General features: G+C 57.7%; 1 protein-coding gene across 1 annotated transcript in view; it reads right to left on the bottom strand.

The window, feature by feature from the left end:
* The window catches only part of VWF (von Willebrand factor), a 113,098-nt gene that overhangs the window by 32,612 nt on the left and 52,944 nt on the right, over positions 1-27,542 (bottom strand). Inside the window, exons 24-41 of the mRNA XM_076054339.1 lie at positions 26,996-27,094; positions 26,217-26,373; positions 24,027-24,212; positions 22,945-23,077; positions 20,995-22,637; positions 20,127-20,240; positions 18,661-18,795; positions 18,026-18,259; positions 17,203-17,361; positions 16,543-16,589; positions 15,784-15,961; positions 14,869-15,068; positions 13,577-13,790; positions 9,822-10,274; positions 8,790-9,079; positions 5,118-5,220; positions 2,675-2,752; positions 180-284 (exon numbers count right to left, since the gene is read on the bottom strand). Coding sequence (XP_075910454.1) covers positions 180-284; positions 2,675-2,752; positions 5,118-5,220; positions 8,790-9,079; positions 9,822-10,274; positions 13,577-13,790; positions 14,869-15,068; positions 15,784-15,961; positions 16,543-16,589; positions 17,203-17,361; positions 18,026-18,259; positions 18,661-18,795; positions 20,127-20,240; positions 20,995-22,637; positions 22,945-23,077; positions 24,027-24,212; positions 26,217-26,373; positions 26,996-27,094 — 4,528 coding nt within the window. The remainder of the gene's footprint in view (positions 1-179; positions 285-2,674; positions 2,753-5,117; positions 5,221-8,789; positions 9,080-9,821; positions 10,275-13,576; positions 13,791-14,868; positions 15,069-15,783; positions 15,962-16,542; positions 16,590-17,202; positions 17,362-18,025; positions 18,260-18,660; positions 18,796-20,126; positions 20,241-20,994; positions 22,638-22,944; positions 23,078-24,026; positions 24,213-26,216; positions 26,374-26,995; positions 27,095-27,542) is intronic.

The raw sequence follows: 27,542 nt of genomic DNA, 5'->3' as shown, positions 1-27,542 counted from the left end.
TGGGAGCGAGGTGAGAGCGAGGTGAGAGCGAGGTGGGAGCGAGGTGGGAGCGAGGTGGGAGCGAGGGGAGAGCGAGGTGAGAGCGAGGGTGAGAGCGAGGTGGGAGCGAGGTGGGAGCGAGGTGGGAGCGAGGTGGGAGCGAGGTGAGTGCGAGGGTGAGAGCCGAGGTGCAGGCTCACCACAGTGGTAGGCCGGCTGGCACGCGCTGTGGTTGAGCCGCTCGGCCAGGAGTCCCGGGCCACAGCGCGGCACGGCCACACGCTCACACGACGCCTCCTCGCACACTACGCACACACACACACATGAACACACACACACACATGAACACACAAACACACACACGAACACACACATGAACACACACAAACACACACATGAACACACACACAAACACACACATGAACACACACACACAAACACACACATGAACACACACATGAACACACACAAACACACACATGAACACACACACAAACACACACATGAACACACACACAAACACACACATGAACACACACACAAACACACACACACAAACACACACATGAACACACACACACACATGAACACACACATGAACACACACACAAACACACACATGAACACACACACATGAACACACACATGAACACACACACAAACACACACATGAACACACACACATACACACACACAAACACACACATGAACACAAACACACACACACAAACACACACATGAACACACACATGAACACACACAAACACACACATGAACACACACACAAACACACACATGAACACACACACAAACACACACATGAACACACACACACACACATGAACACACACACATGAACACACACATGAACACACACACAAACACACACATGAACACACACACATGAACACACACATGAACACACACACAAACACACACATGAACACACACACATAAACACACACACAAACACACACATGAACACACACACACACGAACACACACATGAACACACACACACGAACACACACATGAACACACACACAAACACACACATGAACACACACGCGAACAACACACATGAACACAACAACAACCGCCATTCGCCACTAAGTGGCGGTGACGTCACCACGACGCTTGTGCCAAGCTATGTGCACCCTGAGGCCATGAACACACACACACGAACACACACATGAACACACACACGAACACACACATGAACACACAGATGAACACACACGCGAACAACACACGCACACAAGCACAGCACCATCATCAACAGAACCAGCATCATCACTAGAACAATCGTCATCAGCACCGTCATCAGCACCAGCATCATCAGCATCAGTACAATCATCAGCAAGCGCCATCTGCAACATTATCAGCAACGACTCAACTGAACCGGTGCTGGGCTTCCCCTAGGTCGACTCGGCCTCAAACGAGTTCCTGGTGCTGGAGAGACAAACGCGGCCGGGCGCTTTTGTCTGCTACTCGCAAACAGCACTTGCCCAGACAGCTTGTTAAGGCTGCACTGGGGAATCTTTGTCTATGAACTCTAAAAACCGTAAACATTTTATTTTTTATTACACCAGAGCTATAAATCTCTTTTTTCAGAAGTTAGCTGGCCGCGAATGATAGCCCACCTTAGGGGATCATCGTCATTTATACATTTGTAGTGACATATAAAGTGTCACTACGGCGCCTAGCGCCATCTACCGACAGAGAGAGTGTGTAGTGGCCCTCTCTGCCAGCAGAGTACACGATGCCATGGCAGAGGACACTAGGGGGCGCGGTTCTGGTGGCATCCGAGGACGTAGCAGCCCGATTGGCTGGCAAGGGCACGTGACAGGACAGGGTAAGGATGTGGGCCAAAGGTGACAGGAGGGACACGTGGTGCATGGCCCAGAATCTTCTGGGAAATTCCAGAAGGGGGCGGGGCCGAGGGCTGAGCCAGGCCACGCTAGGAGCCATAACAGGGAGGTCCCGGGGTCCCATCGGGGCTGTCTGCTGGAATGGGACCTGCCGTGGGACGTCTTCTCCTCGGCCTCCGCTCTTCGTGCTCGGCATCGTGGGTCAGGCGGGGTGGCGACTGACCTGACCCGTTTATGTGGTTACCCCGTGGTGGTTACCGGTTATGTAGTTACCCCGTTGTGGTCGTAGAATGAACGTGTTGCCTCCTGAATGAGTTGTGTCTCTCAAGTGAACCCACCACGCATCTATAGCAGCAGCCAAATACACGCGACGATGATTCTCAATGTGGAGGGAAAAGCGGAGGAGGACCCGGGAGGTGACGCGACCACTGGGAGAGAGAGAGAGAGACACAAGACTCCAAATATACAGCAGCAGCAGCAGGCATCGTCAGGGTCGGGATCGAACCCGCGACCTCCTGTATACCAGGCGAGGTCGTTAACATCTCATAGCCACCGTGATGATGATGAGAGAGAGACACACACAGACTCCAAATATACAGCAAGCGTTGTCAAGGTTGGGATCGAACCCGCGACCTCCTGTATACCAGGCGAGGGAGTTAACATCTCCTAGTCACCGTGATGATGATGAGAGAGAGAGAGAGAGACACACCGCAAACTCCAAATACACAGCAGCAGGTGTCAGGGTCGGGATCGAACCCACGACCTCCTGCGTACCAGGCGAGGTAGTCAACATCTCCGCGCCACCATCTTTGCCGTGTACTCACCGCACTCGATCTCTGGGCAACATTTGTCCGAACTGAGTCTCTCCCGGGGGACCTCACACGGGGGGCAGCTTGGCGGGGCTGAGTTGGGGGGGACGTGGGGGGGGGGTCACAAGGAAATAATTACCTTAATTAATTAGCTAGAGATGGGGGGAGGGAGGAGGGCGGATGGTGTCAGCAGGGGAAGGATCTGGACGAGATGTCTGTGTCGTCAAAACCCCCGCCACCCGACGCGTGGCCAAATTAGATCGCGGTCGTTTCAGCTGCGCTCACCCGGAGAGCGATAAGAGAGGGGGTGGGGGGGTGTGGGGGGGGTCGTGGGGGTGTGGGGGGGGGGGTGGAGGGGTGGGTAACCCTGGAGTGTGAGAGTGAGAGAGTGTGAGAGTGTGAGTGTGAGAGTGTGAGAGAGTGAGTGAGTGTGAGAGTGTGAGTGAGTGTGAGAGTGTGAGAGAGTGAGAGTGTGAGTGAGTGTGAGAGAGTGTGAGAGAGTGAGAGTGAGTGAGTGTGTGAGAGTGTGAGAGTGTGAGAGTGTGAGTGTGAGAGTGTGAGAGTGAGAGTGAGTGTGAGAGAGTGAGTGAGTGTGAGTGAGTGTGAGAGAGTGAGAGTGAGTGAGTGTGAGAGAGAGTGAGAGAGTGAGAGTGAGTGAGTGTGTGAGAGTGTGAGAGTGTGAGAGAGTGAGTGTGAGTGTGAGAGAGTGAGTGAGTGTGAGTGAGTATGAGAGTGAGTGAGTGTGAGTGAGTGAGTGTGAGTGTGAGAGTGTGAGAGAGTGAGAGTGTGAGAGTGAGAGAGTGTGAGAGAGTGAGAGTGTGAGAGTGTGAGAGAGTGAGAGTGAGTGTGAGAGAGTGAGTGAGTGTGAGAGTGTGAGTGTGAGTGAGTGAGTGTGAGTGTGAGAGAGAGTGAGAGTGTGAGAGTGTGAGAGTGTGAGAGTGAGTGTGAGTGAGTGTGAGAGAGTGAGTGTGAGAGTGAGTGTGAGTGAGTGTGAGAGAGTGAGTGTGAGAGTGAGAGAGTGAGTGAGAGAGAGTGAGAGAGTGTGAGAGTGAGAGAGAATGAGTGTGAGAGTGAGAGAGAGTGAGAGAGTGTGAAAGTGAATAAGAGTGAGTGTGAGAGTAAGTGTGAGTGAGAGAGTGTGTGAGAGTGAGAGAGAGTGATTGTGATTGAGTTTGAGAGTGAGAGAGTGTGAGTGTTAGAGTGAGTGAGTGTGAGAGTGAGAGAGTGTGTGAGAGTAGGTGTGAGAGTAAGTGAGTGAGAGCGTGAGAGTAAGTGAGTGAGAGAGTGTGTGAGAGAGAGTAAGTGAGTGAGAGTGAGTATGAGTGAGTGAGTGTGAGAGAGTGTGAAAGTGAGTAAGAGTGAGTGTGAGAGTAAGTGTGAGTGAGAGAGTGTGTGAGAGTGAGAGAGAGTGATTGTGAGTGAGTGTGAGAGTGAGAGAGTGTGAGTGTTAGAGTGAGTGAGTGTGAGAGTGAGAGAGTGTGTGAGAGTAGGTGTGAGAGTAAGTGAATGAGAGAGTGAGAGTAAGTGAGTGAGAGTGAGAGAGTGTGTGAGAGAGAGAGTGAGTGAGAGTAAGTGAGTGAGAGGGTGAGAGTAAGTGAGTGAGAGAGAGTATGAGTGAGTGAGAGAGAGTATGAGTAAGTGAGTGAGAGTGAGAAGACGTGTTGAACAATCATCGGGCACGTGCAGCAACGGGGAGGAGTAAATTAGTAAACGCGGAGGTGGGTCACGTGGACTGGAGTTTGGGAGGTGGGGTCACGTGGACTGGAGTTTGGGAGGTGGGGTCACGTGGACTGGAGTTTTGGAGGTGGGGTCACGTGGACTGGAGTTTTGGAGGTCGGGTCACGTGGACTGGAGTTTTGGAGGTGGGGTCACGTGGACTGGAGTTTTGGAGGTGGGGTCACGTGGACTGGAGTTTTGGAGGTGGGGTCACGTGGACTGGAGTTTGGGAGGTGGGGTCACGTTGACTGGAGTTTGGGAGGTGGGGTCACGTGGACTGGAGTTTGGGAGGTGGGGTCACGTGGACTGGAGTTTTGGAGGTGGGGTCACGTGGACTGGAGTTTTGGAGGTGGGTCACGTGGACTGGAGTTTGGGAGGTGGGGTCACGTGGACTGGAGTTTTGGAGGTGGGTCACGTGGAGTGTTGTTTGGGAGGTGGGGTCACGTGGACTGGAGTTTTGGAGGTGGGGTCACGTGGACTGGAGTTTTGGAGGTGGGGTCACGTGGACTGGAGTTTTGGAGGTGGGGTCACGTGGACTGGAGTTTGGGAGGTGGGGTCACGTGGACTGGAGTTTGGGAGGTGGGGTCACGTGGACTGGAGTTTTGGAGGTGGGTCACGTGGACTGGAGTTTGGGAGGTGGGGTCACGTGGAGTGGAGTTTGGGAGGTGGGGTCACGTGGACTGGAGTTTGGGAGGTGGGGTCACGTGGAGTGTGGGAAACCTTGGGGTGAAGTGCGGCTCACCGGTAGGAGTGGGGCACTGCCGCACGCTGCACTGCACACGGCCGTGCTGCGCACACGTACACAGGCTGCACGGGTTCTCAGGGTCCAGCCATACTTCACCACGCTGGGGCACACACAAACACAAAGATCACCCTCGTAGCCTTCGCAGACCGTAGGGGCAAGTGCTGTTAGCAAGTAGCAGCACCTACGAAGGCCGGCACCGTGGCACACGAAGGGGGTGGGTGGCCAGCGCCACGCCCGGCCGCTTTTGTCTCCCGAGCGGCGACGTTTACTACGCACCGCACCAGGTACTCGTTTGAGGCCGAATCGACCTAGGGGAGGCCCAGAGCCGCCGGTGTTGGTGGACCGCGAGCGGGGCATCGAACCCCGGGACCGCCGGGTTCGTAGCGGCGGCGCGCTCGCCAGCGCCCCACCGCTCCCCGCCGCAGGGCGACGCGCTGAGAGAGAAGCAATCTTCATCTGAAGCTTTCCAGACTGCAGCAATCCACACTCGTTGGTTCTTCCGATAAAGTCATCACGCACCGCAAGCAACCGTCATCAGGTGGGACAAACCCCAAGCGGGAGAACTGCTGACGGCAGGAGAAAGAGCTGCTGCAACAGGAGGTTATGGAGGCTTGAGGTGGCCTCAAGCCAAGGTTGCTTGTGTCGCGATCGAAACGTTGTGATCTCTTCATTTTCTATCCACGCTTAGAGAGGTTCGTGGTTCGAATCCAGCGGCCCGGCCCGGTTAATGCTGGCAGGGGAGTATGACGAGCCGGGAACGCGCTCCACACGCGCCCATCGTCTGCTGCACTCGTAGTGTGGGTACGTTCACGATCCCGTGACGTCGTTTGCAAGATAGTCGGCCAATGTGTGCCTACTGAGAGTGAGTGGGGTTCGCGTATATATGAATAGGTGTTTACCCTTTCTGGCAATACAACAGGTGTTGAGAAGTTCATCTTTTGGCCTTGTCCTCTGGTCTAACACTGTGTGAGACTAGGCTCTAAGGAAAGCTGTCTCTGGTGTGGACCAAATCCGTTTAAAAAACAATGCATCATCATAAACTACCAAAGCGTGTGTTATCTTGTTTGCATGTTCACACCAAGTACGAGTGGTCAATGCAGGCATGATTCGTTGCAAAAGGTTTCAGTTTGGTGTTTCAACATCTTAACACAGCTGTTTTATTGCTATAAAGAGTGAAACCTATTATTATATTTTTACACTGGGAAGGAAGGTCCCATGATGGAGTTTGTATGATCACCCCCTGTTCTACTGAGTGAGTGGAGTTTGTATGATCTCCCCCTGTTCTACTGAGTGGAGTTTGTATGATCTCCCCCTGTTCTACTGAGTGAGTGGAGTTTGTATGATCACCCCCTGTTCTACAGAGTGAGTGGAGTTTGTATGATCTCCCCCTGTTCTACAGAGTGAGTGAGTGGAGTTTGTATGATCTCCCCCTGTTCTACAGAGTGAGTGAGTGAGTGGAGTTTGTATGATCTCCCCCTGTTCTACAGAGTGAGTAAGTGGAGTTTGTATGATCTCCCCCTGTTCTACTAAGTGAGTGGAGTTTGTATGATCTCCCCCTGTTCTACAGTGAGTGAGTGGAGTTTGTATGATCTCCCCCTGTTCTACAGTGAGTGAGTGGAGTTTGTATGATCTCCCCCTGTTCTACAGAGTGAGTGAGTGGAGTTTGTATGATCTCCCCCTGTTCTAAAGAGTGAGTGAGTGGAGTTTGTGTGATCTCCCCCTGTTCTACAGTGAGTGAGTGGAGTTTGTATGATCTCCCCCTGTTCTACAGAGTGAGTGGAGTTTGTATGATCTCCCCCTGTTCTACAGTGAGTGAGTGGAGTTTGTATGATCTCCCCGTGTTCTACAGAGTGAGTGAGTGGAGTTTGTATGATCTCCCCCTGTTCTACAGAGTGAGTGAGAGGAGTTTGTATGATCTCCCCCTGTTCTACAGAGTGAGTGAGTGGAGTTTGTATGATCTCCCCCTGTTCAACAGAATGAGTGAGTGGAGTTTGTATGATCTCCCCCTGTTATACAGAGTGATTGAGTGGAGTTTGTATGATCTCCCCCTGTTCTACAGAATGAGTGAGTGGAGATTGTATGATCTCCCCCTGTTATACAGAGTGAGTGAGTGGAGTTTGTATGATCTCCCCCTGTTCTACAGAGTGAGTGGAGTTTGTATGATCTCCCCCTGTTCTACAGAGTGAGTGAGTGGACTTTGTATGATCTCCCCCTGTTCTACAGAGTAAGTGGCGTTTGTATGATCTCCCCCTGTTCTACAGAGTGAGTAAGTGGAGTTTGTATGATCTCCCCCTGTTCTACCGAGTGAGTGGAGTTTGTATGATCTCCCCCTGTTCTACAGAGTGAGTGGAGTTTGTATGATCTCCCCCTGTTCTACAGTGAGTGAGTGGAGTTTGTATGATCTCCCCGTGTTCTACAGAGTGAGTGAGTGGAGTTTGTATGATCTCCCCCTGTTCTACAGAGTGAGTGAGTGGAGTTTGTGTGATCTCCCCCTGTTCTACAGAGTGAGTGAGTGGAGTTTGTATGATCTCCCCCTGTTCTACAGAATGAGTGAGTGGAGTTTGTATGATCTCCCCCTGTTATACAGAGTGAGTGAGTGGAGTTTGTATGATCTCCCCCTGTTCTACAGAATGAGTGAGTGGAGATTGTATGATCTCCCCCTGTTATACAGAGTGAGTGAGTGGAGTTTGTATGATCTCCCCCTGTTCTACAGAGTGAGTGGAGTTTGTATGATCTCCCCCTGTTCTACAGAGTGAGTGAGTGGAGTTTGTATGATCTCCCCCTGTTCTACAGAGTGAGTGGAGTTTGTATGATCTCCCCCTGTTCTACAGAGTGAGTGAGTGGACTTTGTATGATCTCCCCCTGTTCTACAGAGTGAGTGAATTTGTATGATCTCCCCCTGTTCTACAGAGTGAGTGAGTGGAGTTTGTATGATCTCCCCCTGTTCTACTAAGTGAGTGGAGTTTGTATGATCTCCCCCTGTTCTACAGAGTGAGTGAGTGGAGATTGTATGATCTCCCCGTGTTCTACAGAGTGAGTGAGTGGAGTTTGTATGATCTCCCCCTGTTCTACAGAGTGAGTGAGTGGAGTTTGTATGATCTCCCCCTGTTCTACAGAGTGAATGAGTGGAGTTTGTATGATCTCCCCCTGTTCTACAGAGTGAGTGAGTGGAGTTTGTGTGATCTCCCCCTGTTCTACAGAGTGAGTGAGTGGAGTTTGTATGATCTCCCCCTGTTCCACAGAGTGAGTGAGTGGAGTTTGTATGATCTCCCCCTGTTCCACAGAGTGAGTGAGTGGAGTTTGTATGATCTCCCCCTGTTCAACAGAGTGAGTGAGTGGAGTTTGTATGATCTCCCCCTGTTCCACAGAGTGAGTGAGTGGAGTTTGTATTCTCTACCCCTGCTCTGCACGGGTTTTCTCCGGATTCTCCGGCTTCCTCCCATAACCAAACACACACTCGCACAGTGTAACGTGTGTTGACCAAAACATGCCAACTCAGCTACAATCACACCGCAAATCTATACAGCAGGAGCAGCAGGAACACCTCCTGCCTCTATCGCAAGAACTTGTAAGGACCCTCCTTAAAGGGAGTCTTGAGACTCGGCGAGACATTCCGCCAGGGGATAAACGATCGCCAACAACAACAACCACCACCATCGTCATCCTCACCTGGTGACGCAGCCCCTTGTGATCCTTGCAGGTGTCGCAATCACCGGGGTAGACGCAGAGACCCCCGCGGTTCCGGAAGCCCTCGGGGCAGAAGCACCCCTCCCTGGGGGCCCCCTCGCACGAGGAGGAAGCATTGTTGTTGTTGTTGTTGATGTTGCCATTGTTGTTGTTGATGTTGCCATTGTTGTTGTTGATGTTGCCATTGTTGTTGTCGTTGGAGTCGGGGTCGCAGGTCGGCTCGCAGCCCGACTGGCAAGCCTCGTAGACCATGCCCTCAGGGCAGTCCAGTGCTGGGGCATGGATAGGTGGGATCGTCATTATCGTCGTCGTCATCATTATCGTCATCATCGTCATCATCATCGTCATCATCATCATAATTGTAATCATCGTCATCATCATCGTCATCATCATCATCATCGTCGTCATCATCGTCATCATCATCGTCATCATCATAATTGTAATCATCGTCGTCATCATCATCGTCGTCATCATCATCATCGTCATCATCATCATCGTCATCATCATCATTATCGTCATCATCGTCATCATCGTCATCGTCATAATTGTAATCATCATCGTCATCATCATCGTCATCATCGTCATCATCATCAATCATCATAATTGTAATCATCGTCGTCATCATCATCATCGTCATCATCATCATCGTCATCATCATCATTATCGTCATCATCGTCATCATCGTCATCGTCATAATTGTAATCATCATCGTCATCATCATCGTCATCATCGTCATCATCATCAATCATCATAATTGTAATCATCGTCGTCATCATCATCATCGTCATCATCATCATCGTCATCATCATCATTATCGTCATCATCGTCATCATCGTCATCGTCATAATTGTAATCATCATCGTCATCATCATCGTCATCATCGTCATCATCATCAATCATCATAATTGTAATCATCGTCGTCATCATCATCGTCGTCATCATCGTCATCATCATAATTGTAATCATCGTCGTCATCATCATCATCGTCATCGCCCACCCCAGCGAGCGACTCACGGCACAGATCTGGCGACCTCCAGCGCAGGCAGAGCCTGGCACGCGCCCGGCACGCGTCCGCGTAGGCCGCCATGGCCCGACAGCGCCGGTGGGGCCCCCCCCCCGGCCCCCCCTCCTCCGGCGTGCCGGGCGGGGGGCCGCGCCCCCCCCCGCACGCCTCCCGGCGGCACGCCAGCGCGTGGGGCCCGGGGGGCACCGTCGCGTGGCAGGGGGCGAAGGGCCCGCGGGGGTCCGAGATCAACGTGCAGGCGGCGGCCTCCTGCGGGAACTCGCAAGGCCGCCCCACCGCCACCTCCTCCGCCTCCTCCTCCTCCACCGCCGCCTCCTCCTCCTCCTCGCTCGTCGTCGCGTTGAGGCAGGGGCCGTGGCGCCAGCCGCGCTCGAAGGCGGCGGCCGAGGTGCTGGAGGGGTCGAGCAGCAGGAGGTCGTTGGAGGCGTCGTGGTCGCACGCTCCTGCCGGGCGGGGCAGGGGAATCATTGGGACAACTCGTCAACTCGTCTCGTCAACTCGTCTCGCGCAACTCGTCTCGCGCAACTCGTCTCGCGCAACTCGTAGCGTGCAACTCGTCTCGCGCAACTCGTCTCGCGCAACTCGTCTCGCGCAACTCGTCTCGCGCAACTCGTCTCGCGCAACTCGTCTCGCGCAACTCGTAGCGCGCAACTCGTCTTGCGCAACTCGTCTCGCGCAACTCGTAGCGCGCAACTCGTCTTGCGCAACTCGTCTCGCGCAACTCGTCTCGCGCCACTCGTCTCGCGCAACTCGTCTCGCGCAACTCGTAGCGCGCAACTCGTCTCACGCAACTCGTCTCGCGCAACTCGTCTCGCGCAACTCGTCTCGCGCCACTCGTAGCGCGCAACTCGTAGCGTGCAACTCGTCTCGCGCAACTCGTCTCGCGCAACTCGTCTCGCGCAACTCGTCTCGCGCAACTCGTCTCGCGCAACTCGTCTCGCGCAACTCGTCTCGCGCCACTCGTCTCGCGCAACTCGTCGCGCGCAACTCGTCTCGCGCAACTCGTCTCGCGCAACTCGTCTCGCGCAACTCGTCTCGCGCAACTCGTCTCGCGCAACTCGTCTCGCGCAACTCGTCTCGCGCAACTCGTCTCGCGCCACTCGTCTCGCGCAACTCGTCGCGCGCAACTCGTCTCGCGCAACTCGTCTCGCGCCACTCGTCTCGCGCCACTCGTCTCGCGCAACTCGTCGCGCGCAACTCGTCGCGCGCAACTCGTCTCGCGCAACTCGTAGCGCGCAACTCGTCTGGCACAACTCGTCTCGCGCAACTCGTCTCGCGCAACTCGTCTCGCGCAACTCGTCTCGCGCAACTCGTCTCGCGCAACTCGTCTCGCGCAACTCGTAGCGCGCAACTCGTCTCGTGCCACTCGTCTCGTGCAACTCGTCTCGCGCAACTCGTCTCGCGCAACTCGTCTCGCGCAACTCGTCTCGCGCAACTCGTCTCGCGCAACTCGTCTCGTGCCACTCGTCTCGTGCAACTCGTCTCGCGCAACTCGTCTGGCGCAACTCGTCTCGCGCAACTCGTCGCACGCAACTCGTCTCGCGCAACTCGTAGCGCGCAACTCGTCGCACGCAACTCGTCTCGCGCAACTCGTAGCGCGCAACTCGTCTCGCACAACTTGGCTCGCGCAACTCGTCTCGCGCAACTCGTCTCACCCAACTCGTCTGGCGCAACTCGTCTGGCGCAACTCGTCGCGCGCAACTCGTCTCGCGCAACTCGTCGCGCGCAACTCGTCTCGCGCAACTCGTAGCGCGCAACTCGTCGCACGCAACTCGTCTCGCGCAACTCGTAGCGCGCAACTCGTCTCGCACAACTTGGCTCGCGCAACTCGTCTCGCGCAACTCGTCTCGCGCAACTCGTAGCACGCAACTCGTCTCGCGCAACTCGTCTCGCGCAACTCGTAGCGCGCAACTCGTCTCGCGCAACTCGTCTCGCGCAACTCGTCTCGTGCCACTCGTCTGGCGCAACTCGTCTCGCGCAACTCGTAGCACGCAACTCGTCTCGCGCAACTCGTAGCACGCAACTCGTCTCGCGCAACTCGTCTCGCGCAACTCGTCTCGCGCAACTCGTAGCGCGCAACTCGTCTCGTGCCACTCGTCTCGTGCAACTCGTCTTGCGCAACTCGTCTCGCGCAACTCGTCTGGCGCAACTCGTCTCGCGCAACTCGTAGCACGCAACTCGTCTCGCGCAACTCGTCTCGCGCAACTCGTAGCGCGCAACTCGTCTCGTGCAACTCGTCTCGCGCAACTCGTCGCGCGCAACTCGTCTCGCGCAACTCGTCTCGCACAACTCGTCTCGCGCAACTCGTCTCGCGCAACTCGTAGCGCGCAACTCGTCTCGTGCCACTCGTCTCGCGCAACTCGTCTCGCGCAACTCGTCTCGCGCAACTCGTAGCGCGCAACTCGTCTCGCGCAACTCGTCTCGCGCAACTCGTCGCGCGCAACTCGTCTCGCGCAACTCGTCTCGCGCAACTCGTCTCGCGCAACTCGTCTGGCGCAACTCGTCTCGCGCAACTCGTAGCACGCAACTCGTCTCGCGCCACTCGTCTCGCGCAACTCGTCTCGCACAACTTGGCTCGCGCAACTCGTCTCGCGCAACTCGTCTGGCGCAACTCGTCTCGCGCAACTCGTAGCACGCAACTCGTCTCGCGCAACTCGTCTCGCGCCACTCGTCTCGCGCAACTCGTCTCGCGCAACTCGTCTCGCGCAACTCGTCTCGTGCCACTCGTCTCGCGCAACTCGTCTGGCGCAACTCGTCTCGCGCAACTCGTAGCACGCAACTCGTCTCGCGCAACTCGTCTGGCGCAACTCGTCTCGCGCAACTCGTAGCACGCAACTCGTCTCGCGCAACTCGTAGCACGCAACTCGTCTCGCGCAACTCGTCTCGCGCAACTCGTCTCGCGCAACTCGTAGCGCGCAACTCGTCTCGTGCCACTCGTCTCGTGCAACTCGTCTTGCGCAACTCGTCTCGCGCAACTCGTCTGGCGCAACTCGTCTCGCGCAACTCGTAGCACGCAACTCGTCTCGCGCAACTCGTCTCGCGCAACTCGTCTCGCGCCACTCGTCTCGCGCAACTCGTCTCGCGCAACTCGTCTCGCGCAACTCGTCTCGCGCAACTCGTCTCGCGCAACTCGTAGCACGCAACTCGTCTCGCGCAACTCGTCTCGCGCAACTCGTCTCGCGCAACTCGTCTCGCGCAACTCGTCTCGCGCAACTCGTCTCGCGCAACTCGTCTCGCGCAACTCGTCTCGCGCAACTCGTCTCGCGCAACTCGTCTCGCGCAACTCGTAGCGCGCAACTCGTCTCGTGCCACTCGTCTCGTGCAACTCGTCTCGCGCAACTCGTCTCGCGCAACTCGTCTCGCGCAACTCGTCTCGCGCCACTCGTCTCGCGCAACTCGTAGCGCGCAACTCGTCTCGTGCCACTCGTCTCGTGCAACTCGTCTCGCGCAACTCGTCTCGCGCAACTCGTCTCGCGCAACTCGTCTCGCGCAACTCGTCTGGCGCAACTCGTCTCGCGCAACTCGTAGCACGCAACTCGTCTCGCGCAACTCGTAGCACGCAACTCGTCTCGCGCAACTCGTCTCGCGCAACTCGTCTCGCGCAACTCGTCTCGCGCAACTCGTCGCGCGCAACTCGTCTCGCGCAACTCGTCTCGCGCAACTCGTCTGGCGCAACTCGTCTCGCGCAACTCGTAGCACGCAACTCGTCTCGCGCAACCCGTCGGCGGGCGAGCAGACGGCTCACCGCAGAGGCCGCGGGCCGTGGAGCGCGCCCCGCCGGCACGCGGCGGCGGCGGGTCGGCCTCCACGGTGACCTCCTGCGTGCCGGGGTTGAAGGTGAGGAGCCGCAGGCCCAGGGCCGGCAGCCGGGCCTCCAGCTGCAGCGGGGCGCGCGACTGAACCTCCAGCAGGCCCGCGACTTGTAGCGGGGACTCGCTCGCACGCCCGTCCACACTCACCTGGTGGGGGGAGAGGGGTGGAGAGGGAGGGAGAGGGGGGTGGAGAGGGAGGGAGAGGGATGGAGAGGGAGGGAAAGGGAGGGAGGGAGAGGGGGGGATGGAGAGGGAGGGAGGGAGAGGGAGGGAGAGGGGGGGATGGAGAGGGATGGAGAGGGAGTGAGGGAGAGGGAGGGTGGAGAGGGAGAGGGATGGAGAGGGAGGGAGAGGGATGGAGGGAGGGAGTGAAGGGGCTTTTGTCCACAGCCCTGCTCAGCGTGAGCCATCGCGGCCTCATTTCGAGTCCACAGCCCTCGAGAGTGGTCCTGATTTGATCCCCACCCCTGATCCCCCCCCCCTCCTCACCAACCAGGCACTGGAGTGGCGCCCTCCACACTTGCTGAGTCACGTGGCAGCACGGGAAACCTCGAGACTGAGATGGCCGCTAGATGCACACCACCTGTAACCCCCTACTGTGCCAACTTGCTGCATTTTAGCCGCCCGGCGCCTCCGCTCGTTGTTGTGAGCGTCGCTCCTCCGCCCTCCGTTGTTGTTGGACTGCCTCCAACTGCCCAGTAGCGTCCTTCACGAGCCTCCTCCACCACCATCATAACTACCACCACCGCTACCATCGCCACCACCACCATCATAACCATGACCACCACCATCGCCACCACCATCATAACCACCACCACCGCCACCATCGCCACCATCACCACCATCATAACCACCACCACTGCCACCATCACCACCACCACCACCACCGTCATAACCATGACCACCACCATCACCACCATCACCACCATCATAACCACCACCGCCACCATCGCCACCATCACCACCACCACCATCACCACCACCACCATAACCACCACCATCGCCACCATCACCACCACCATCATAACCATGACCACCGCCATCACCACCATCACCACCATCATAACCACCGCCACCATCGCCATCATCATCATAACCACCATCGCCACCATCACCACCACCATCATAACCATGACCACCACCACCGCCACCATCATCACCACCACCATCACCACCAGCAGCAGCAGCAGCACCGCGAGAGGAGGATGATGACGGCGGTGCTCACGCTCAAGTCGGAGTGTAGCTCCACTTCGTGTCCCCGCACCGAGAGCCTCACGGTGCGGCCGCGGGCGCCGGCCGCCACCGACACGGCCAGCTCGGGCTCCTCGCCCAGCCCCAGCAGCGCGTAGGAGCAGTGCACGTGGGAGTGCAGGCGGCGCCCGTCAAACGTGAGCAGCGCTCCGTCTCCCCCCACCGTACACACGCCTGCACGCACGCACGCACGCACGCACACACGCGCACACACGCGCACACACGCACACACACACACACACACGTGCACCCGCACACGCACGTGCACGCACACACGCACGTGCACGCACACACACGTGTACGCACACACGCACGTGCACGCACACACGCACGCACGAACACACAAACACACGCACACACACACGCACGCGTGCACGCACACACGCACGCACGCACACACGCAGGCAAAGGTCCCCCGTGTAGCCTTGACAGGCGGTTGGGGCAAGCGCTGTAAGCGAGCGGCGCCGACAAAAGCCGCCACGGCGCACGAGGGGGTTGGGTGGGTGGGGCCAGCACCGCGCCCGGCCGCCTTTGTCTCCCCAGCGCCGATGTTGACGTGCCGCACCAAGTACTCAATTGAGGCCGAGTCGACCTAGGAGAGGCCCGGGACCGGTTCAGATAATCGCCGCCGGTGTTGGCCGCGAGCGGGCATCGAACCCGGCCTCGCTGGTGGCTCACGGCTCAGCGTAGCGCTAACCGCTGCACCACCGCTCCCCGCGCGCGAAGACGCAACTCGCAATGCCAGCGAGCTGCAGGTATCGTCATCTCAGACACACACAGACACACACACACAGGTGGGACAGCTACAAAGACAAAGGTCCCCCGTGTAGCCTTAACACGTGCGGTTGGGGCAGGTGCTGCGAGCGGGCGGCTGTTGCGCCCAACTCACAGGGGCACTCCCAGCGGCACCCGCACGGCCCCTGCACGCGCCGCGCCACCACGGCACCGGGACACGAGGGAGCCGGCGTCCGCTCGCAGCTCGTGGCGCGGCCCAGCAGCTCCACGCTGCCGCCGGCCCGGCACACCGCGCCGTGGCAGCCGCCCCGAACCTCCCAGCGTTCGCCCGCCTGGCCCGGGGGGGGGGGGGGGGGTGGACAAGGCGGTGGTCGCTGGGGGTCACGGAGAAATCATGGGAGACGTCGTGCGTGCGTGAGGGTGTGCGCGTGTGTGTGCGTGAGTGTGTGTGTGTGCGTGAGTGTGCGTGCGTGCGTGAGTGTGTGTGTGAGTGTGTGTGTGCGTGAGTGTGTGTGTGTGCGTGAGTGTGTGTGTGCGTGAGTGTGGGTAGCGTGTGGGTAGCGTGTGGATAGCGTGTTGGTAGCGTGTGGGTAGCGTGTTGGTAGCGTGTGGGTAGCGTGTGGGTAGCGTGTGGGTAGCGTGTTGGTAGCGAGTGGGTAGCGTGTTGGTAGTGTGTTGGTAACGTGTGGGTAGCGTGTGGATAGCATGTGGATAGCGTGTGGGTAGCTTATGGGTAGCGTGTTGGTAACGTGTGGGTAGCGTGTGGGTAGCGTGTGGATAGCGTGTGGGTAGCTTATGGGTAGCGTGTTGGTAACGTGTGGGTAGCGTGTGGGCAGCGTATTGGTAACGTGTGGATAGCGTGTTGGTAGCATGTGGATAGCGTGTTGGTAGCGTGTGGGTAGCGTGTCCTCACCTTCCTCTCAATGCCATCTTCATCCACGCACACCTGCGGAGGCCTCACTGCTCAACACAAAACACCCCCACACAGCAGTCAACACTCGCTTATTATTGTTGGTTGTGTTGTTGTTATTGTTGTTGTTATTGTTGTTGTTGTGATTCCACTTGTTTACCCAGGAAGGCCCTACGGGGTGAGCCGAGCGGTGAGGAGTCGTACGTGGTGAGTCGTACGTGGTGAGTCATATGGGGTGAGCCGTACGTGGTGAGCAGGGTGAGGAGCCGTACGTGGTGAGCCGCACAGGGTGAGGAGCCTACGTGGTGAGCCGTACGGGGTGAGGAGCCGTCCGTGGTGAGTCATACGTGGTGAGCAGTACGGGGTGAGCCGTACGTGGTGAGTCGTACGGGGTGAGGAGCCGTACGGGGTGAGTCGTACGTGGTGAGCCGTACGGGGTGAGCAGTACGTGGTGAGTCGTACGGGTGAGCGGTACGGTGTGAGCAGTACGTGATGAGCAGTACGTGGTGAGCCGTACGGGGTGAGGAGCCGTACGTGGTGAGCCGTACGTGGTGAGTCGTACGTGGTGAGTCGTACGTGGTGAGTCGTACGTGGTGAGTCGTACGTGGTGAGTCGTACGTGGTGAGCTGTACGTGGTGAGTCGTAAGGGGTGAGGAGCCGTACCGGTGCAGAGCGTGGTGAGCAGCTCGGGGCTGAGTGCGGCGGCGAGGGGCAGCTGAGCGAAGCTCGGCACGGAGAAGACGCGACCAGCGGCACCGGCCAACACGGCCAGATCGTGCCGGGGTGCACCGGCCCCCACCGCCACCGCCAGCACCGACACGCCTAGCCGGCATCGTCAGCAGCAGCAGCATTATCAGCATCATCATCAGCATCATCAGCATTATCAGCATCATCAGCATTATCAGCATCATCAGCATTATCAGCATCATCAGCATTATCAGCATCATCAGCATCATTAGCAGCATCATCATCAGCACCGAAACAACTAGCCGGCATCGTCAACAGCAGCAGCAGCAGCGTTATCAGCATCATTAACATCATCAGCATCATCATCAGCATTATCATCAGCATCATCAGCATTATCAGCGTTATCAGCATCATTAGCATCATCAGCATCATCATCAGCATTATCAGCATCACCAGCATCATTAGCATTATCATAATCAGCAGCATCATCGGCACCGACACGCCTAGCTGGCATCATCCGCAGCAGCAACAGCGCCATCATCAGCACTGACAAGTCTAGCTCGCACTGCAACATCATCAGCAGCGATATGATAAACACGTCTAGCCCACACGGTGGCCACATCATCATCTTCAGCACCGACACGTCTCGCCAGCATCAGCAGCAGAATCATCAGCACTGACACGCCTCGCCCGCACAGTGGCATCATCATCATCAGCAGCAGCATCATCATCAACAGCAGCAGTTCAAATCAGCAGAGCCACCACCACCACCACCATCGGCCTACGGAGAATCTCGTACCGGACAGCGCCGCCTCCCGTGCCGCCAGGGTCACGTTGTCGTGGCCCTCGTAGCTGGAGGTGGGAGATGAGGCGGTAGAGGAGGTGGCGGAGGAGGCGGTAGAGGAGGTGGCAGAGGAGGCGGTAGAGGAGGCGGAGGCCCCGACCACCAGCAGCACGGCGCGAGCGACCGCCGTGGGGCGAGAGCCGGCGGTCACGGAGAGCGCCTCCTGCAGAACGGCGGAGAGCGCCGCGCCTGCTCCGCCGAGACACCGCGTCACACCGTGTCGCGTGCGTGCGTCACACCGAGCCGAGCGCGTCACACCGAGCCGCGTGCGTGCGTCACACCATGTCGTGTGCGTGCGTCACACCGAGCCACACGTCACACAGAGCCACGCGCATGCGTCACACCGAGCCACGCGCGTCACAACGAGCCACGCGCGTCACAACGAGCCACGCGCGTCACAACGAGCCACGCGCGTCACAACGAGCCACGCGTGTCACAACGAGCCACGTGCGTCACACAGAGCCACGCGCATGCGTCACACCGAGCCACACGCGTCACACCGAGCCACGTGCTGAGTCACACCGAGCCACGTGCTGAGTCACACCGAGCCACGCGCGTGCGTCATACCGAGCCACGTGCGTGCGTCATACCGAGCCTGGGGCCACCGCGTGCGGGCCTCTGTGTGACGGAGCGGAGAGCCTCTCCCAGGGCGGCGGTGCTGAGCGGCAGCTCCAGGCGTGGGAAGTCCCCGGCCTGGAGCAGCGCCACGCGGCTCCCGTTGCTGCCTGCCTCACACACACACGTACACACACACACACACGTATACACACACATACACACACACATACACACACGTACACACACACACGTACACACACACACGTACACACACACATACACACACACATACACACACGTACACACACACACGTACACACACACACACACACGTACACACACATACACACACGTACACACACACACGTACACACACACACGTACACACACACACGCACACACACACGTACACACACACACACACACGTACACACACACACACACACGTACACACACACACGTACACACACACACGTACACACACACACGCACACACACGTACACACACACACATACACACACGTATACACACACGTACACACACACACACATACACACACACACGTACACACACACACGTACACACACACACATACACGTACACATATACACACACACACGTACACGTACACATATACACACACATACACACACGTACACACACACACACACACGTACACACACACACGTACACACACACATACACACACACACGTACACACACACACATACACACACGTATACACACACACACGTACACACACACACGTACACACACACGTACACACACACACATACACACACACACGTACACACACACGTACACACACACACGTACACACACACACGTACACACACACGCACACACACGTACACACACACACATACACACACGTATACACACACACATACACGTACACACACACACACATACACACACACACGTACACACACACACGTACACACACACGTACACACACACACACACACGTATACACACACACGTACACACACACACGTATACACACACACGTACACACACACACGTACACACACGCACACACACGTACACACACACGTACACACACACACGTACACACACACACGTACACACACACACGTACACGTACACACACACACACACGTACACACACACACATACACACACGTACACACACACACATGTACACACACACACGTACACACGCACGTACACACACACACGTATACACACACGTACGCACACACACACGTACACACACACACGTACACACACACGTACACACACACACGTACACACACACACATACACACACGTACACACACACACACGTACACACACGCACGTACACACACGCACGTACACACACACACGTACGCACACACACGTACACACACACGCGCGCACGCACACACACATATACGCGTGCACATGCACGTACGCACACACACACGTACACCCACACACGCACGTACACACACGCGTGCACACGCTCACCCTGCAGGATGCGCTCGCTCAGGGCCTTGACAAACTCCTTGGCTGCCTCGAACTCCTCCTTGCCCTCGCCTCCTCCGATCACAAACACCACCTCCATGGGCTCCTCGCACGGCACTGCTCGGGGTGGGGAGGGTTCAGCAGCATCGTCACGGTCATCATCAGCAGCAGCAGCATGGTCATCATCATCATCAGCAGCAGCATGGTCATCATCATCAGCAGCAGCATCGTCATCGTCATCATCAGCAGCAGCATCGTCATGGTCATCATCATCATCATCAGCAGCTTTGTCATGGTCATCATCATCATCAGCAGCATGGTCATGGTCATCATCATCAGCAGCTTTGTCATGGTCATCATCATCAGCAACAGCAACAGCAGCAGCATGGTCACGGTCATCATCATCAGCAGCTTTGTCATGGTCATCATCATCATCAGCAGCAGCGTTGTCATGGTCATCATCATCAGCACTGTCATGGTCATCATCATCATTAGCAGCATTATCACGATCATCATCATCAGCAGCAGCATTGTCATGGTCATCATCATCAGCAGCAGCATCGTCATGGTCATCATCAGCAGCAGCATTGTCATGGTCATCATCATCATCAGCAGCATGGTCATCATCATCATCAGCAGCAGCACTGTCACGGTCATCATCAGCAGCAGCATTGTCACGATCATCATCAGCAGCAGCTTTGTCATGGTCATGGTCATCATCATCAGCAGCAGTTTTGTCATGGTCATCATCAGCAGCAGCAGAAGCACCAGAGCCACGGTGTTAATCATCAAGGTCATCGTCAACAGCAGCCACCATCCGTCACCACGGCCCTCGTGCCAGGCCAGGTGCCGTTCCCGGGCACCCACGCACCTCCTCCCACCGCGGGCGCCAGCGGCGTCGTCGCCGCGGGCGCCAGCGGCGTCGTCGTCGGCGTGGGCAGCGTGGGCAGCGTGGGCAGCGGGGGCAGCGTGGGCAGCCCCACGTCGGGCGGCGGGGTGTAGAGGCAGCAGCCGTCGAGGACCTGGCGCGCGAACTGCCGGTCCAGCGACTCGAAGGTTGTGAGCAGCGGCTCCGGGTAGGTGCCCAGCTCCTCCAGCTGGCCCACGTCCACGCGGTCGCCCACGCCGATGGGGATGACGTCCACGCCCTGCCGCTTGCTCAGCGCCGCCGGCAGCGTGATGGTGTCGGAGGAGGGCGCCGCGGTGATGAGGAAGAGCACGCGAGGTGGCGCCTCCTCCTCCTCGTCGGTCGTCTTCGTCTTCGTCTCCTCCTCCTCCTCGCCGCCTTGCCCCGGGGACGGCAGGCGCAGCACGTCGTGCAGGGCGCTCAGGACGGCGCCGCCCGTGTTGGTGGCGTTCCCGCCGCGGAAGCCGATGGCGCGCACCGCGTCCTCCACGGCGCCGCGCGAGCGCCGCGCGTCGAGCACGAGCTCGGTGACGGGCACGTCGGCGTACTGCACCACGGCCACGCGGCTCGCGTTGGCGTCCGCGGCGGTCACCGCCTCCACGATGAACTCCTTCACCTTCTCGAAGTTCCGCTCTCCGACCGCGTCCGAGCCCTCCACCACGAACACCAGGTCCATGCGTTGGTACGACGGCGGCGGCGGCGGCGGCGGCGGCGACGACGACGACGGTCCCGCGGCCGTCGCGGCCGTCGCGGCCGTCGCGGCCGGGACGCCGCCGGTCGCGGTCGTCGCCGCCGCCGCCGCCGGCCGCGTCCCGGCGGTCGCCCGCGCGGCCGCGATCACGTCGGGTGGCACGTCGCCCATGAAGCACAGCTCGCGCACAAACTCCTCCCGGCGGCGCAGGAGCGCGGCGACGTCCGGCACGCGCGCCGCGCGGTTGTCGGGCGACCGGGCCGTCACCGCTCGCAGCGCCGCCTCCGAGGGCCCGTCGCCGACGGCCAGCGCCATGACGCGCACGCCCTTGCGGGCCGCGTAGGCCACGCCGCGGGCGACGTCGTCGCCGGCGGCGGGGCGGCCCGCCGTGATCAGCACGGCGGCCTTGGGCACCCCCTTGCGGGCCTTGGCCGAGCCCAGCACGTAGACGGAGGCGTACTTGAGGGCCTCGCCCGCGCGGGCCTCGTCCACGTCCGGGTAGGGGACGGCCGCGGCGATCTCCTTGAGGCGGGCCGCGGACTCCTTGACGGAGATGCCGAAGACGTTGAGCGGGCCCGAGTGGAAGAGGACGAGAGCGACGCGGACGCGCGTCTGGCCGATCTGCAGGCGCTCCATGGAGCGCACCACGAAAGACTTCGCCGCCTCGAACTCGGCGCGGTCCAACGCCGTCGAGCCGTCCAACAGGAAGGCCACCTCCATCACCTTCTCGCAGCCCTCGGGCGGCACGGCCGGCGGGCCGCCGGGCGGCGCCGCGGACGCGGGCGCCGTCGGCGGCGGCGGCGGCGGTGGGAGCTCGGCGACGGCGGTGGGGGAGGCGGCGGCGACGGCGGCGGTGGGCACGTGCGGACGAGTCGCCCCGCACGGGTGGCACTGCAGCTTGAGGCGGGTGCACAGGCTGCGGGCGGCAGGGCGGTGGCGGCGTTAGCGGGGACGCCGCGTCGCTCGCAGCTACCGGCACTCCGGCGGCAGTTGCGTTCATTTGTTTGTGATTGGTGCGCCGAAAGGAGGAGAGGAAGGAGATGGAGGAGATGGAGGCGGGGGGGGGGGGAGAAGGGAGCGAGGGAGAAGAGGAAGCAGAGGGAGGGAGGGAGGGAGGGAGGGAGGGAGGGAGGGAGGGAGGGAGGGAGGGAGGGAGGGAGGGAGGGAGGGAGGGAGGGAGGGAGAAAGGGAGGGAGGGAGGGAGGGAGGGAGGGAGTCGGTACCAGATGGCGCAGTTGTGCTGCTCAGGGTTCAGCACGGTCACCTGCCCCTCCGGGATCCTGCGGCCCTCGTGCAGACACGCGGGGCACCGCTCGCTGTGCACACAACTCTCCGTGCTCTCGTCCCACAGTGAGCCTGCATCAACCAACACCACCACCAGCAGCAGCAGCAGCAGCATGATTATCATCATCAGCAGCAGCAGCAACTGTGAGGATGATGATGGTGCAGTGATGATGGTGGTTATGGTGGTGCTTATGGTGCTGGTAATCATGGTGAACATAATAGTGATAGCGATGGTGATTATGATTATAATGGAGATTATGGCGATTATTATTAAATGATAGGGATGACAATGGTGATGATGATGATAACAATGATGGAGATGACAATGGTGAAGATGATAACAATGACGCTGGAGATGACAATGGTGATGAAGATGACAATGGTGGTGGTGATGACGATAACGCTGGAGATGATGGTGGTGACGACGACGATGGCGCTGGAGATGACACTGGTGATGAAGATGACGCTGGAGATGACACTGGTGGTGACGACGCTGGAGATGACACTGGTGATGAAGATGACGCTGGAGATGATGATGATGATGATAACAATGACGCTGGAGATGACACTGGTGGTGATGAAGATGACGCTGGAGATGACACTGGTGATGAAGATGACGCTGGAGATGATGATGATGATGATAACAATGACGCTGGAGATGACACTGGTGGTGACGACGATGACGCTGGAGATGACACTGGTGATGATGATAACAATGACGCTGGAGATGACACTGGTGATGACGACGACGACGACGACGATGACACTGGAGATGACACTGGTGGTGATGATAACAATGACGCTGGAGATGACACTGGTGGTGATGATGACGATCACGCTGGAGATGACACTGGTGACGACGATGACGCTGGAGATGATACTGGTGATGACGACGACGATGACGCTGGAGATGACAATGGTGATGACGACGACGATGACGCTGGAGATGACAATGGTGATGACGATGACGACGATGACGCTGCAGATGACGGTGGTGACGACGTCCGCCCGAGGGCCTCACCGTTGGGGCACCGCCGGTGGCACCCCTCGAGGCAGCTGAAGGGGCAGTCCCTGACGGGCGGCGACTGGCAGGACACGGGGCACGCGGGCCCGCACGCGTCGAAGTGCCACTCGCACGCGCCGCCGCCGTCGCCGTCGCCGTCGTCGCCGCCGCCGTGCGGCTTGGAGTCCTCGTCGCACGACACGGCTGCGACGCAAACACGGCGGCACAACCGTGCGTCACGAGCGGGATATCGCGCCAGTCGGTGGGGGGCGGTACTGTGGTAGCGGTCAGCGCCCGGTGCCATCGACGCCCGTGACGATTAGCTGAACCGGTACCTGGGCCTCCCCTAGGTCCACTCGGCCTCAAATTAGGACCTGGTGAGATGTGTAAACATCGCCACTGGGGAGGCGAAGGTGGCCGGGCACGATTGTTGGCCACCCATGCCGGCCTTAATAGGTGCTCACTAACAGCACCTCCCCTATAGTCTGTTAAGGTTATATGTGGGATCTTTGTATTTGTAGGTGTGTGGGTGTATATAGGTGTATGTAGGTGTGTGTGTGTATGTAGGTGTGTGTATATAGGTGTGTGGGTGTGTGTGTGTGGGTGTATGTAGGTGTGTGTGTGTATGTAGGTGTGTGTGTATGTAGGTGTTGCCTGGGTATTTTGCATCGGACACTCCACCCCCACAACTCCCAATTGGTGATGGGGCAGTTGTGGAGAGAGTGGAGAGTTTCCCATACTTGGGCAGTGTGCTTATGACCGGTTACAGTTTAACAGCAGAGGTCTCACTCCGAATCAGTCGAGCGGTAATATCTTTTCATCGGTTGCGTAACGCTGTGTGGAAGCTACCTGGTCTGTCGCTTCGCACTAAGCTTCAGGTCTTCTGGTCATTCCCTCCCTTCTCTACGCTTGCGAAACGTGGACCCCCCTAATGGAACATCTTCACCGGTTAGAAACATTTAGGCTAGCCTGCCTACGATCCATCCTGGGTTTAACTAGGCTGGATTGTGTGAGGAGCTCACAAATCTTTGAAAGATCTGGGCAAGGTCCCATCGGTGAGCTCCTCCGGCAGGTAAGGCTGCGTTGGCTGGGTCATGTAGCCCGCATGCCCAGCAACCGCATGCATCAGCCAGTCATCTCAGTCAGTCGACCCGTGGCACCTGGGTCTGCCCCGTGACCTCCTGCCAGCGGGCGTTCGACACTTCACGTGGCCTCAAGGTGCACATGGCCTGGCACAAGCGTCGTGGTGACGTCACCACCACTTAGTGGCGAATGGCGGTCGTTGTTGTATGTAGGTGTATGTGTGTGTGGGTGTATGTAGGTGTGTGTGCATGTAGGTGTGTGTGTGTGTGTATGTAGCTGTGTATGTAGGTGTATGTGTGTGTGTGCATGTAGGTGTGTGTGTGTGTATGTAGGTGTGTGTATGTAGGTGTATGTGTGTATGTAGGTGTGTGTGTGTATGTAGGTGTGTGTGTGTATGTAGGTGTGTGTGTATGTGTGTAGGTGTGTGTGTGTGTATGTAGGTGTGTGTGTGTGTATGTAGGTGTATGTGTGTGTGTATGTAGGTGTATGTGTGTGTATGTAGGTGTATGTGTGTGTATGTAGGTGTGTGTATGTATGTAGGTGTGTGTGTGTATGTAGGTGTATGTGTGTGTGTATGTAGGTGTATGTGTGTGTGTATGTATGTGTGTGTATGTAGGTGTATGTGTGTGTGTGTATGTAGGTGTGTGTATGTAGGTGTGTGTGTATGTGTGTAGGTGTGTGTGTATGTGTGTAGGTGTGTGTGTGTGTATGTAGGTGTGTGTGTGTGTATGTAGGTGTATGTGTGTGTGTATGTAGGTGTATGTGTGTGTATGTAGGTGTATGTGTGTGTATGTAGGTGTGTGTATGTATGTAGGTGTGTGTGTGTGTATGTAGGTGTATGTGTGTGTGTATGTAGGTGTATGTGTGTGTGTATGTAGGTGTATGTGTGTGGGTGTGCGCGTGTGTTTAGCTATGGGAGGAATACAAAATACAGAAGGTTACCCGTGCAGAACAGCGGGAGAACATACAAACGGTGATGACGATGATGACGGCGATGATGACAATGGTGACGATATCCACGACGATGACTATGATGGCGATAACGACAATGAGGACAATAACAATGACGCCGATAATGATATCGACGAGGGCGACGACGAGGGCGACGTCCTCGCGCGAACGTACGGCAGAAGTCGGACGAGCGCCAGCGCACGTGCGCCCCGGCCTGTGCACACGCGTGTGCGTACGCTGCGACGCTGTCGCAGAGGCACGCGCAGTCGCCCGGAGCCTCGCACGCACACGCCTCGTTCACGCACCACTCCAGGTGCTCCTGCACCGACACCTGGCGGGGCGCACGGACAGGGGCACGGGGGCACGGGTTAGGGTGAGGGCCGAGGTAGTAACAAGGTAGGGGTAGGTCAGGGGTAGGGCAAAAGAAGGGCTAGGGGCATGGTAGAGGCAGGGTCATGGGTAGGGGCATGGTAGGGGCGAGGTAGGGGTAAGGGCAGGGGTAGGGGTGAGGCAGGGGTAGGGGTAAGGGCAGGGGTAGGGGCGAGGCAAGGGTAGGCTTGCAGGGCATGGTGGATCATTCACGTGTTCGACCACACATTTGTTTGTGAATTCATTCACTTGGTCGCCCACTCGCTGATTTCATTCATTTGCTCAGACACTCATTCAGTCATTCATTAAGTCATTCGCTCAATTTGATCACTCACTAAAATTCATCCGCTCGTTCATTTTCCTCATTTATTCGCCCGGGCATTCATTCATCTGCTCATTCATTCCCGTCATGCATTGGCACGCATCATTCATTGGCTCATATAATTCATTCGCCCGCTCGTTCATTCCCCTTATTCATTGGCTCGTATCATTCATTCGCCCGCTCATTCATTCCCCCCGCTCGTTCATTCCCCTCATTCATTGGCTCGCTTCATTCATTCGCCCGCTCGTGCACGCAGAGGTACCCGCTTGTTGCACTCTTGGAAGGCGGCGCTGAGCATCACGGAGCACGCGGCCTCCGCCTGCGAGCGCTTGCGGAAGTCTCCTTTGCAGGCGGGGACCAGCTGAGTCCACCATGGCACAGTCACCCGCACACGTGTCACCCCGCACACGTGTCACCCCGCACACGTGTCAACCCGCACACGTGTCACCCACACACGTGTCACCAGCATACGTGTCAACTGGAGCATCGTCACCCACACGCGTGTCAACCCGCACACGTGTCAACCCGCACACGTGTCACCCACACACGTGTCACCAGCATACGTGTCAACTGGAACATCGTCACCCACACACGTGTCAACCCGCACACGTGTCACCTCGCACACGTGTCACCCCGCACACGTGTCACCCACGCACGTGTCACCCACACATGTGTCACCCACACACGTGTCAACCCGCACACGTATCACCCACACACGTCTCAATCCGCACACGTGTCACCCGCACACGTGTCAACCCGCACACATGTCAACCCGCACACGTGTCACCCACACACGTGTCACCCACACA

This window comes from Petromyzon marinus, chromosome 65, assembly GCF_048934315.1.
Source record: "Petromyzon marinus isolate PM22_M1 ecotype Great Lakes invasive population chromosome 65, UKy_Petmar_22M1.pri1.0, whole genome shotgun sequence".
Classification (NCBI taxonomy): domain Eukaryota; kingdom Metazoa; phylum Chordata; class Hyperoartia; order Petromyzontiformes; family Petromyzontidae; genus Petromyzon; species Petromyzon marinus.
Note: the sequence above shows the minus strand (reverse complement) of the source record. Positions and strands in the feature narration are given on the sequence as shown.